Source organism: Belonocnema kinseyi, chromosome 4 (assembly GCF_010883055.1).
Source record: "Belonocnema kinseyi isolate 2016_QV_RU_SX_M_011 chromosome 4, B_treatae_v1, whole genome shotgun sequence".
NCBI lineage: Eukaryota > Metazoa > Arthropoda > Insecta > Hymenoptera > Cynipidae > Belonocnema > Belonocnema kinseyi.
In genome coordinates, this window is record NC_046660.1 from 101,115,864 (window position 1) to 101,128,378 (window position 12,515).

At 37.7% G+C, this 12,515-nt stretch overlaps 1 protein-coding gene across 3 annotated transcripts in view; it reads left to right on the forward strand.

The window, feature by feature from the left end:
* The window catches only part of LOC117171324, a 164,889-nt gene that overhangs the window by 89,467 nt on the left and 62,907 nt on the right, over positions 1-12,515 (forward strand). For all 3 annotated transcript variants that reach the window (XM_033358534.1, XM_033358533.1, XM_033358535.1), the window contains exon 2: positions 3,000-3,202. In XM_033358534.1, the coding sequence (XP_033214425.1) occupies positions 3,000-3,202 (203 nt within the window). The remainder of the gene's footprint in view (positions 1-2,999; positions 3,203-12,515) is intronic.

Below are 12,515 nucleotides of genomic sequence, written 5' to 3' on the forward strand. Positions count from 1 at the left end.
CTACAAGCTATCTAAGGATGGTACTATAGAACGCCACGTCAAGGTAGGCCTAGTGGCGCCATCTCTTGGTCAGGCCGGAAACTTATCAATCCACCCTCGTACTTACTCGCAGCTTCCAGAGGATCAATACTCATCAGTCTACATTGCTACGTTACAGCAAATGCAAAAGTTTCATGAAAAGTTAAAAACAAGTGTTTAAAAAATATTATTTATTTTAAAAATATGTATGACATATAATCTTAAACGATAAACAATTTAATTAATTAAATTTGTAAAAAAAACTCAGATTTTAAATTAAATTTCCATAAAAATGTACAATTGTACTTTAGTAAATTTTTGAAACATTTGAATAATGGTTTCAACCAAAAATGCTATTCTTAGCAATAACATATTACCGCATTAACTATACATACAAATATAATTGCAAAAATTTATATCAGAACAAAATTGTTTAAACAAAACAAAAAATGTAGACAACTTCGAGTGTGTTACAAAGTGGGGTAGTTATATCTGGATGACGTACATATTTAATAATAATCGATAAAGTTAACTTTACTTAGATTATTAAATAAAAAGAATGGGAACCTTTACAGAAATTCAACCTTGACTTTCACCTTTTGCCTCATAAATATGCTATCTATTTGACGAGGAAAGTCAAGGCAAACATTTTTTACGTAACTAGGATTGTCAGTCTCGGCTCTACGAGAAAAGCATTTCAGAAGAAAGATTTTTCAAACTGTCCCTGAGTAAATCCACATAGATCAAGTTCTTTTTTCCCTTAATAGCACATAAAACAAAAAATAATAATTGCCGAGAGACATTCTTGCTCCCATTGAGATGTTCGTCTTTTATAAGAAGTTCGATGGGATAAAAAGAATAAATATGTCTTTTAGTGTAAGGAATATACTTTCTTCCTCTAAGTGGCATTGAAATATCATGACCTGAGTTTGATATTACTGATAATTAATTACTCACATAATTAATAAATTGTATAAATATAGATTCACAGCAATTAAAAAAGTATGAGGCCTTGAACAACAAATATTCCGCTTTAATTACACCAAATTAAAAATTTGACAGTGTATGAATGTAGGTCTTCATTCTATATGAAATTTCTCTTATAAAAAGTTTATTCATTTCATTTTTTGAAATTCACTAATACCATTCAGTTTGTATATGCCGGGGTATTTGTTCATAATCCAAAATTGATCGTGGAATTAATGAGGTACGTCATCATTATGCTGGAATGTCGAAGTTTCTGTACTAATTGGACTAATTGGAGGATAAAGTTCAATAGTCCGAGGGTTTCCATTTATCCTGGAAAATTTAGTTCAGCACTTTCTGAACTTAGATATGCTCGTATTTGTTGGGATTTTACCAATGGTGGAAGCTTTCTCATTAGGATACGGGAATTCAGGTTTTTCAATTTTTAAACGGATATAAAGTATCATCTTTCGCTGGAAATATTTCAGAAATTATTAATCTACTTTATTTTATATAGTAGTAATAATTAACTAAATAACCTGCATGAGTGTTATTAAGGTAACGAAAAAAATTGGCCTAGTTGCTTATTAAAAATTACTGGTTGCGTGCTTTTTCAACCACTTAAATGTCGTCTAAGTGGCATTAATTAGTTTTTAGTTGTTTTAATTCTACACTTGACTTTATTGTAATACTCATGAAATGATGATAAAATAATTTTCCTCTTTTCTTATAACCTATTCTATTTTGCAGACGATTTCCAAAATTATATTAGTAATTTGAATACACTTTAAATTTTTTTTACAATAACAACCAGTTTCTTTTACCACACTTTCTCCAGTTGTATGTGTAACTTTCACTTAAGTCTCAAATGTATCAGCTGCATCTTCTTTTTCACATGTCGCGAAAGTACAAATGACTAATTCTTAATCAAGAGTAAACCAACGCACTTACAAAATAGTTAGACAGAATAGTAAGATAATTTGGCAATAATACTTTAATTAAGGAATTTCAATGTTCGTGGAACTCTAATAATCTTTATATTAATATTAATAATGCTTACAAATTTAAATATTATGTATAATCTGAATGTTTGCAAGGACTTGAACTCAATATGTTTCATCTTTCTCAAAATATGTCGTTGTAAAACTTTTGGATTTGTCCGAATTTTTTAAAGGTTTAAAAATGTTTCACTATTTAAATTTAAATATTCAGATTTGGAATGTCTATACAAGTATTGAGAACTTTATAGACTAAATTGAGTTTGGATTCAAATAAAAATCTGCATTTCATCGTAACTCTTAGATATGTATGTGCTAGTGAAATTTAACGAATTTCTCTAAATAAAGGTGAAATTTAGCAAAATTCTTCGAGATAATTTGAAATCTATTTAGAAATTTATATTTATAGTGAAATCGTTAGAAACACAATGAAATTCTTAGAAATTCCTCGTAGACTTTCCACAAAAAATATATCATAAAATACACTTAAAACCCTTGAAACTTCATAATTTTTAATTTGATTACCAGCAATTATCGTAAAAGTCGACAAAATAGTTTGTTCATGCAATCAGATCTTGGATTAGTTACAAAAAAAATGGCAAAATGAAGGAGGGTGCATGTGGGCTATATTTGTAAGTCCACTGATGATCCTCTTAATTCGAATGGTCCATGGGTCAAAAAAAGTTGTTTAAGTTGACCAAATATGTGCAAACTTAGTTAAAATTTTTTTAGTTTTGATTCTGGTTTAAAAAACAGTCTTAATTTGCAAAAATCTTATATTTAGAAATTATATTTTAGAAAATTATAAGAATAAGAATCGTTTATTATCTACTGAATTTTCATAAAATAAGATAGCTGTTTCATTTGATTTTCTTCTTCTATTCTTTCTAGCAAGAATTCGCAAGCTCCCTGCAAATATGATAAAATCTCATGAAATTAGTGAAAAATCTTGAAATTTCATACAAATTCATTAAAATTCTTTATAACTGAAAATTTAATTATATTATTTATTTTCAGGCCCAGTACCGCGTCAGCGGAGGAAGGAATGCTGACCGGTGGACTCGGCTCAAAATTAAAATGTCCAACTCCCATATCGAGACTGAGGGTGGAGAAGATCGAGGGAGGACTTATGGTGGCGGGTGTAGTTATCGCCGCCAATTGCCAAATCGCCTTGCCTGCATTTGGATTCCTCTTTATGCTCGTCGGAGCTGTGCTTACCGGTTAGTACTTTCAATATCACTAGCTATAAATTTAATTTTAAAAACATTTTTTATATTTAAAAAACTCGGAAACAGGCAGAGCGCTTCTTACTCCACCAGTGCATACATACTACGCCTCAGTTGACGCACTGTCATAAAAAAGGCAAACAGAATCATTGTTCACATAACATAGACCTCTACTTCATTTTAATATGTTTTTTTATTCATTTGGATCCTAATACAAAATCATCAAAAGGTAGACGTTTCGCTATGAAAAGTTTTGTTGAACTTATAAAAATTCCATTTTCTTTTGTTATTGTTAAAAGTTCAACTGGAATCTTACACGGAGAAAAATTATGACTGCTAAAGTTAAAGGATTTTCAGTTAAAATAGGGACAGCATAGATTTTTTAAAAGATTACCGAATTTTCTGCAAAGTTTTTAAAATTCTGAGTAATTTTACAAATTTACGGATACTTTGTGTAAAATTTACAGACTTCCTAATTAGATCTTACAATTTAAAGATGTCAATTTGAGAGGAAAATTCAGTCAATGTTACAGAAAATATCCGTAAATTTATAAAATAACTATAAGTGTAGCAGAATTGTTTCTGTGAATATTTGCTATGTGTACTTGTTTCATTATTTGGTAGAAAATACAACTGTTTTTGAATCAAGCTTAACATTTTTTTAATTAAAAATTCGACTATTTGTTTGGAAATTCATCTTCGCAGGTTGAAAAAACTATTTGATTAAAAGTTTAAATACTTTGTTGGAAATTCGTCGCTTTCGCTTTAAAGTTAGACCATTTGGTTGTGAATGCCACTTTTTGGTTAACAATTTTTGTTGTTGAAGATTCAAGTATTTTGTTAAAATTTCATCTTTTTGGACGAAAATTCAACTGATTTCTTGAAAATTCATGCTTTTGGATTAAAAATAAATCTTTTATGGTAGAAACTTCATATTTTTTGGTTAAAATAAATAAATAAATTTTAAATTTTATTGTCTTATTCCGTTTTTAAAGATTCTACTTTTAAAATGTTACAATGTTAAAATCCCGGCCTTTGAATATTAATTGTGAGGGAAGATGAAAAAATGGTCGGAGAAAAGTCAGAGAAAAATCAGGGGAAAGTCAGGGAATTTTGAAAATAAAATTGCTCGGTCATCTTGCATTTTGAAAAGTATCTTCTTTACCCTCAATGAAATTAATTATCTACGTTTTGCAAGATTCCCAAAGTTTTCAATAATATTGGAAAAGTAAAAAATGTTTTTACCTTCTTAAGACAGGAATAGATTGTTCAAATTCACAGGTTTTAGTGTGTGCAATTCTTACAAAATATTCACCAGATTACTTCATTTGACATGAGAAGCTTCGCAATTCTTTTCTCCGCGAAACTCTTGCTTAGTCATGAGAAGTCGGAGCTAAAAAATCTTGAATAATCTCGATTGTAATCTAGTGACACCATTGCGTTGCGTCAGTTACGTCAGAAGTCAGGTCGGATCAGGTCAACTGCAAGCGAATTTAAATTTAACATGTTTTTTCTTCTTTTTTATTTTTACAAAACAAAAACGTCTGTAATTACAAGCGTATTGTTTTATTTCAAGTGTGAAAATGGTTCTAAGTCTTTTAAATATTTATATATTGAATTGAAATAACTCAACTATGTATAAGACCGATATAATTTGGCGCTATAACCTTTCCTTTTGTACATAAATAAAATCACGATTGTGACTTAGCAATAAAGTACAATGTACAAGGAAGAGCAATTCGAAGAATATATTAAACATGAGCTTTGTTTATACCTCAGGTGCTTTCAAAGTTTAATTTAACTCTTACGCTCCAATTGACTGGAATAGACGGAAAAACTTCAGATTTTAAGCCATATCTGAAAAGACAGTATCTTATGCATCTAATTCATCTAAGGAACTCCAGCACTGAACACGGGATTGCCTTTTCCGGTGTCAACGATTCTTCTGCGATGGCAGGTGGAGTTTCCTCGTTTGTTGCCGCCGTGCGAAGCTAACGAAGCTTTGCTTCGAGGCGAGCAATGGCGCGGGAGCGCTTTTGTCGAGTATTGAGCCCCATGCGCTGTTCCTTGTTGGCGACTGTGCTTCATTTTTTCGAGTTGATCCTTCGTGAGTTGGTTTCTAATCAATGACTTAAACGATCCAAGATCGTAGTACGTTCAACAACGGACACGACGCCCGTGAGAAGCTTCCTCGCTTAGCGCTCAGCAAGATAGACACCCGCGTGGCATTACGAGCTGTTTGCTTAGAGAGTAGGCTTCAGATCAAAGACCGGGATGGTACAAAATCGTAGTGCGTTCAACAATTGGCACGAGACCCGTGGGAAACTTCCTCGTTTAGCACTCAGCAGGAATGACACACGGGGTGGGGCATTAAGAGCCAATTGCTTCGAGAGTTGGTTTCTGATCAAGGACCGAGATGGTCCAAGGTCGCAGTGCGTTCAACGTTGGGCACGAGACTCGTGATAAACTTCCTCGCTTAGCGCTCAGCAGGAATGAAACCCGGGAAGAGGCATTACGAGCTGATTACTTCGAGAGCAGGCTTCAAATCAAGGACCGGGATGGTCCATGATCGTAGTGCATTTAACAATCAACAACAACAACATGACGATAATATTGCCCTTAAAATGGCAGAAGTTTCTTCCGTTTAAATGAGTGCTCAGAAGAGGAGCAGGTTTTTTCTCAATATTAGTCCGCTTTCAAATCGAAAAGGAAAGCTAGGCAGGTCGCTGCGTCTTCCCTGGTCGGAGGCTCGGTCGAGAGGCCTGTTCGTGGCAGAAGCGCTCCCTTTTATGTGGAGAGCCCGCGGCTTCTCCCACTCTGTGCGCGTGGAGTCGACAGTAGGAAGCGTGGTTCGAAATGTTTCCCACTCCATAAAATTTCGTGACTGGCAACCCAATCAATATAAACAAAATCATCGGGTTACATAACACTGTATTTGATGTGATGTGACGTATCTGACGGCTACACAGAAAATCGCTGATCATCCATTGTACACCGAAATCGGTGTTCAAGTGAGTTGGAACAAATTTGACTTACACAGGTTCATTTCGAGAATCTAGGGGAAAAGCATCATTTAGACACTGTTTTTTCTCGTCCAGAGCAACGTGAAGGGTCGTCCACAAACTGTCAGTCACCTCTCAAGATGATTTTGTCGGACGTTATTTCAGTCAAATAGATGTTGATAAGCAGGTAAGTTAGAATAATAATTACCTAACTTTTAATTTCCTCCCATTTACCAGTGACTATTAGTGTCTTGGAACAAAAATTGTACTTGGCGTGATATAATATTCAAGTCTTAGGTTAGTCAAAACCTACATGACATTCAAACCACCAAAGCCGGGATGTAAAAACTAAGTCGTGGCCGTCTGCATCTTAATTGATGCCTGTTCGTTCGAAGAAATTTCCTCTAGATTTTCTTTATTCAAAAAAGTGAATTTAGCTGGTGGTTCAAGTGAAAATACCTAATTGTATATGTAGACGGTCATGACTTTTTATACACATCCCGGCTTTATTTTAGATATCGATGGCCCTGACTAACCTAACATTTGGAAGTTGCATTAGGAAGTTATCATTTTAATCTAAGTGACCAGTATACACTGCTAAATGAATGAAAGTTGAAAATTAGGAAAATATTATTTCAATTAGTTTCCTTATTAACAATTATTTAGTCTAATATCGCAATGCGACTAGTTGCTTTGACAGGTGTTCAGGTGGCTGACAGCGCGTTTCAGAACTCCACAACTCTCGGCTCATTGGGAGACCAATGAAATTTGAGCTACAACAAATTTAACACCAGCGTTTTTCTGTGTAATTAAGCCGTGAGATCTCAAACCAACACTGTGTCTAACTATCGGCTTTTGTATTTTACGCTGAAGGCGTATATCAACTCCATCTGTCCTCTAAATAGACGTTGCCTACTCAAGGCTTCGATCGCTGAAATTTTTCTAGCTTTTTATATGTATACATGTACACAATTTTTATTTATATACAATTTATATAGATTTTTTATTTTTATACATTTATACATATGTATACAATTTTCTTATGTATACAGGTGTTTACATGGATATGCCCGTCCGTTGGCCTTTACGTTGATAATAGTACGCGGTTTTTCACCGTCGCGACTCCTGCCACGAATTTCTTTGAGTTCCCTGATCCCTTCCATGCAATGATGGGACGATTTGTTGTCGTCGTGCGGCTTTCCTATACAGTTCAGGCGAAGTCTCTCCTGACTTTACCAAATAGGCGGCCGTGTTTTGTGTGTTGCGCGACTGTGCGCCGTCGCCTCCTGCTGCGCGGCTTGATTTGTAAAAAGTCTCCTGACTTACACAAATTTCTATGGGCCTTTTTGATGAAAGATAAAAGGGTGAGCCTCTTAGTAGTAAGGCGTTATTCCCCATCCCGGCCTATAGCGCCTCCGGGGACTATAATCGTCGTTGAGTGACTCCTCGTCTAAGGAATCGCAAGGTGTAATCCGTTGGTGATCCGAAGCGAAGTGTGATTGTTCCTCGTCACTGCCGAAATTTTCTGGGTCCCGCTTGTGATTAGCTGCTGAGATCGCAAAGCAAGTTTCTGCCGCGGGCCTTCTTTCAGTTGCCGTTGCATGTCAGTCAGTAAACTTAACCTCCTAGGCGTGCGTCGATGGTCCAGTGCGTCCAGTTAGTGGGTTTAGGGTTTGTGAATTAGGGGTGTGTGGGTTTGTGGTTTATGGAGTGTGAGTGTGTGGATTTTGGGTTTGTGTCCTTGGAGTATGTGTGTTTGGGGTTTGTAGGTTTGAGGGGTGTGCGAATTAAGGGTTTGTAGGTTAAGAATTTGTGGGCTTGGTGTCTGTGGATTTAGGGGTGTATGGGTTTGGGGTTTCTAGGTTTGAGATATGTGGGTTTGGGGTGAATGGGTCTGTGGAACTAGGGTTTTTGGATTTGTAGTGTGGGAGTTTAGGCTTTGTGGGTTAAGGGTTTGTGAGTCTGTCGATTGTGAGCTTATGATTAGTGGGTTTGGGGTTTCAGTGTATGGTGTGTGTGAGTTTGGGGTTTATATATAACTAAAATTAAGGCTTACTACTTTAAAATCCCTGAATGCTGCCCGTATTTTATGGTATCTTGTGTAAAAAAACTCCTGGTTATAGGTTCTACAAGTATTTGATATGGCTATAATCGAAATCTTAAAATATCGAAAAAGTCGCAGTGACATAAGAAAGCGGACGCAATTACGAGTATTAAAAAAATCCCAAATTTGTCCAAATTTACTACCTCGCACGGAATTTTGGTCGTTTTCAATCACAGTGCGGCCACTTTGCGGCCGGGTCGTCTGAGGGTTTTTCCCAGCAAAAGGTAGCTGGGTGTCTGGCCAGTAGCAACGCTTCGTCTTCGGCGCATGCTAAAGTTGATCTCAAACAAAAATTGATCCCATCGACGATGGTCCCCTTCGTCCATTCGTAAGCGGATGCCTTTTTTATTTCCTGGCTACGCTGCTCCGTCGGGTTAGCACGTGGGTGGGAGGTCGGCGTGGTCCACAGTTCGCAGTCCCATCTGCGGCAGGCATCGATCGACTTTCGGTTGATAAACTGCGGCTATTATGGCTGAGGATTTGTTTTAGATAACCCCAGCGTGGTGAAACTTCTCTCTCCATGAGAGCGATGATCACCGCAGTTTTGGATAAGCATAGTGGGAACGCTTCGATCCATCGTGAGAAGAGGTCGGTGACTACCAGTATGAATTTTTTCCGGATGACGTAGTTGGATATTGACCTATTACTCGTAGCGCAACCGTGTGCCGTGAGTTTTTTTGGGTGTCGTGGCCTCAGATTGTTTTGCAGTAATAGCGTGTGTACAGTAGCTTGAACTTTGCGCTCGCGAAAGAGATAATTTGTCGGCGTCCTGCATCTTCGATCTTAAAGAGTACCTCTCTCATTTTACGGTCACTGGCCTCAATCTGCAGGATATAGTGGAGGTTAGGATCGGGCCTATCCAATTTGGCCGGTTCCTTTATTAACGACACGATGGCATCGAAGGCAGACTGGGCTCCTTAGGTCCAACGACAAGCGAGATTTGTGTTTAACAAATTAGTGAGGAGTGCCGCGACTTCGGTGAAATGCGGGACATATTCCCGTTACCAACCACAGTTACCCAGGAAGCTTCGTAGCTGCTTTCTCGTACTGGGTGGTTTGGCTTCCTGAATAGCGCGAACGTGTTCCGGTTGGGCTTGATTTCTGCCTGACGTGACCACGTGTCCTAAATATTTTCAATTCGTTCTTCCAAAGTGGCACTTCTTTGGGTTGTAGGTTATTCGGTAAAAATTCAGTTTCTCAAAAACGAGGAACAGATGTAAAAGATGTTCCTGAACGTTTGTAGATTAGATGATGATATCGTCTAAATAGGCGATCGCGAACTTTCTCCAGTAGGGTCCCAGAATCTTACGCATTCTAGAAGGCGCTTGGTATGTTTTTTATCCCGAACGGCATTACGCGGAACTGGTACTGTCCTCCTTCCGGAATGGTGAAGGCGGCGTCCTTGCGGGATTCGGAATGAAGTGGAATCCCCGTGGAGGTATCATGAAGGGCTGCTACCATGTCAAGTGCATTTCGTGCTGCACCGTAAATGCTGGATGTAACCTACCGCCTTGGTCGAAGATACATTGGTGAAGATTAACAATCCGCCAGAATTCCGGTGTGTGAGTAGTTTAAAATCCGAGAGAGGGCAGCAGTTCCTTTAACGCAGTTGGCGGGGAGAGAGCGGTAGTGATCGGAATAGGTGGTGCGAATACGCGGTGGCGCTCGGTGAGTCCGATGTATAGGCAATCACAGATATTGTCCACAATGGCTCCATGCTGTATCATCCAGTCCCGTGCCAGTATTATCTCGTTTTGAAGTTTGTTGGTGACTTTGAAAAGTACTGGATACATTCTTCCGTTCAGCCTGACGTCTAGTTGAATTATCCCACGAAGGGGAAGTAAAAGGCTGCGGGCCGCGAGTTCAGCTTCCGGTGGTCCGGGGAGCATTTGGCGAGTTGATTTGTGGTGAGCATGTCGGTGCGGACTACGCTACGATTGACAGGAAAATTGAAGTGATAACTGAAAGTGATAGTGACAGGGTGTATGGCGATGGCCACGCGCACGCGCAAAAATGGCTACGACGGATAAAAACGCTCAAGGATCACAGGATTCTAAATCCAAAAAACGGAGGCTCGACGGAGCTGGTATTCCAACAAATAACCGATTCGATCGGCTACTAGACCTGGAGGACAATGAGTCGGATATGGAAACAACCTCAAATCACGAAGATTTTAGTGAAAGAAGATTCAAAATGCCCCCAATTGTCGTCACAGGCAAAATCGAAGACCACTCCAAATTCATGAAGGATGTCAGTTCCCAAGCTAAAGAAGAGATCACAATATCATACATACCGGACAAAGTGATGTTACATACCTGGAAGAAATCACTGACGACCTAAAGGAGCAAAGGGTAAGCTATATCAGGATCACCAAATTCAAAACTTCATCATCAAACTCCAGAGAAACAGAAAGTCCCATCTACATGCTGACATTTGATAAAAAGGTGGACATGAAGACAGTGTGGGCGATAAAATACACCTGCAAAGTGAGAGTTAAATGGCAACGATATAAAAACCGCAAAAAAGCTACGCAATGCCAGCGTTGCCAAATGTACCCTATACTGCCACAACAAACCAAAGTGCGTAAAATGCGTTAAAAGTCATCTGACTAGTAAATGTGACCGGCTAGATGCAAAAGTGGTGAAATGCATAAACTGTGGTGGAGACCATCCAACAAATTATTCAGGTTGTCCCACATATCTAAACCACCTCGAGCAGATCCAAGCCAAAAGGGTTGCTCAATATTCATCCAGAAATCGAGGAGTGAGAACCCAGATCCCGTGATATCAGGAATTTCCGCCGCTGAGACTGGCTGAGATAACGCGACTAGTTACTGCTAACGCAGCGACAACGAGCACAGAGACAACGTACGCGAACGCTACGAGAGCAGAGACAACAAGACAAACGCTGGAACAACGTGAAAGATCACCTCTTCAGAACGAGACACACACACTTTCGGATTTTAAAGAATTGATAGCCGAAATGAATCAATTAAACCAATTCTGCGATATTGGTAAGATGCTAAACTTATTTAAAAACTTAAATAAAAAGCTAGTTAACTGTACAAATGACTTAGCTTGGTTACAAATTTTTGTAGACACGGTAAATGACAAATAGCTCATTTATGGAATGCCACTGACACTGGAATGCCAACGGTATCCAAGGTCACCTTAGCGAAGTGAAGGAGTTTATCAACTCTCATAAAATAGATTTGATGCATCTTAACGAAACTAAAATAAGTAAAAATAAATTGATAAAAGTACCTGGATTTAAATGTTAAAGGTACGATAGAAATGACAGAGGTACTAGAGGGGGAGTGATAATCCTGATTAAAGATAAAATAAAACATTTTGAGATACCAATCAAAGCTAGAAATTTAAATGCGGTTGGCCTAGTCATGATTTAAAAATACTATACCCTGACACACACACTCTTTTTCCATATAAAGATTCCTTACGAAGCACAGTAGATATTGGTATCCCGAAAGGTTTATGTGATATTACTTTAACTGCAATAGATGAATTAAACTCGGATCATCTTCCAGTCATTGTCAAAGTAGATATCTAGATAACATAGAAACAGTGGATAGAACATTTCTTAATTATAATAAGGCAAACTGGAATAAATACTGTGATATTATATCTAAGAATATAGTTATAAAGGGAGGCTTCAAATATAAAGTAGAAATAGAAAATGCAGTAAACAGTCTAACCAGTGTCATCCATCTAGCAGCCGAAAAATCTATTCCCAAGATTAAAACGCAAAGAAAAATTAAATTCATTTCAGAAGAAATAAAACAATTAATTGAAACACAGAAACAAACTTAGAAAAATAGTTCGTAAAACTAAAAACCCAGAAACAAAAAAGATAAGGAATCATCTCTCAAACTTAATTACTAGGAAGATAACAAAGTTTATTAACGAAAATTGGGATAGGAAACTAGATAATTTACAAATCACAGATAACTCACTCTGGAAAATGACGAGATTATTATTACACCATTAAGCCATTTCCCTTTCGAGGTAGGCGTGACTCACTCGGCAGGGGAAAGGAGTAGTGTGTGGAAGGGATAGAGATTTTCCAGATTGATCCAGAATTTTCGTGCTATTTAAGTAAATAACTCGTTCGTTCCGCAACACTGCTCCGACCCAGGTTGCTGATCAATCTCTCTAGCAATCACCCCAAGCGAAGAACCTCACGA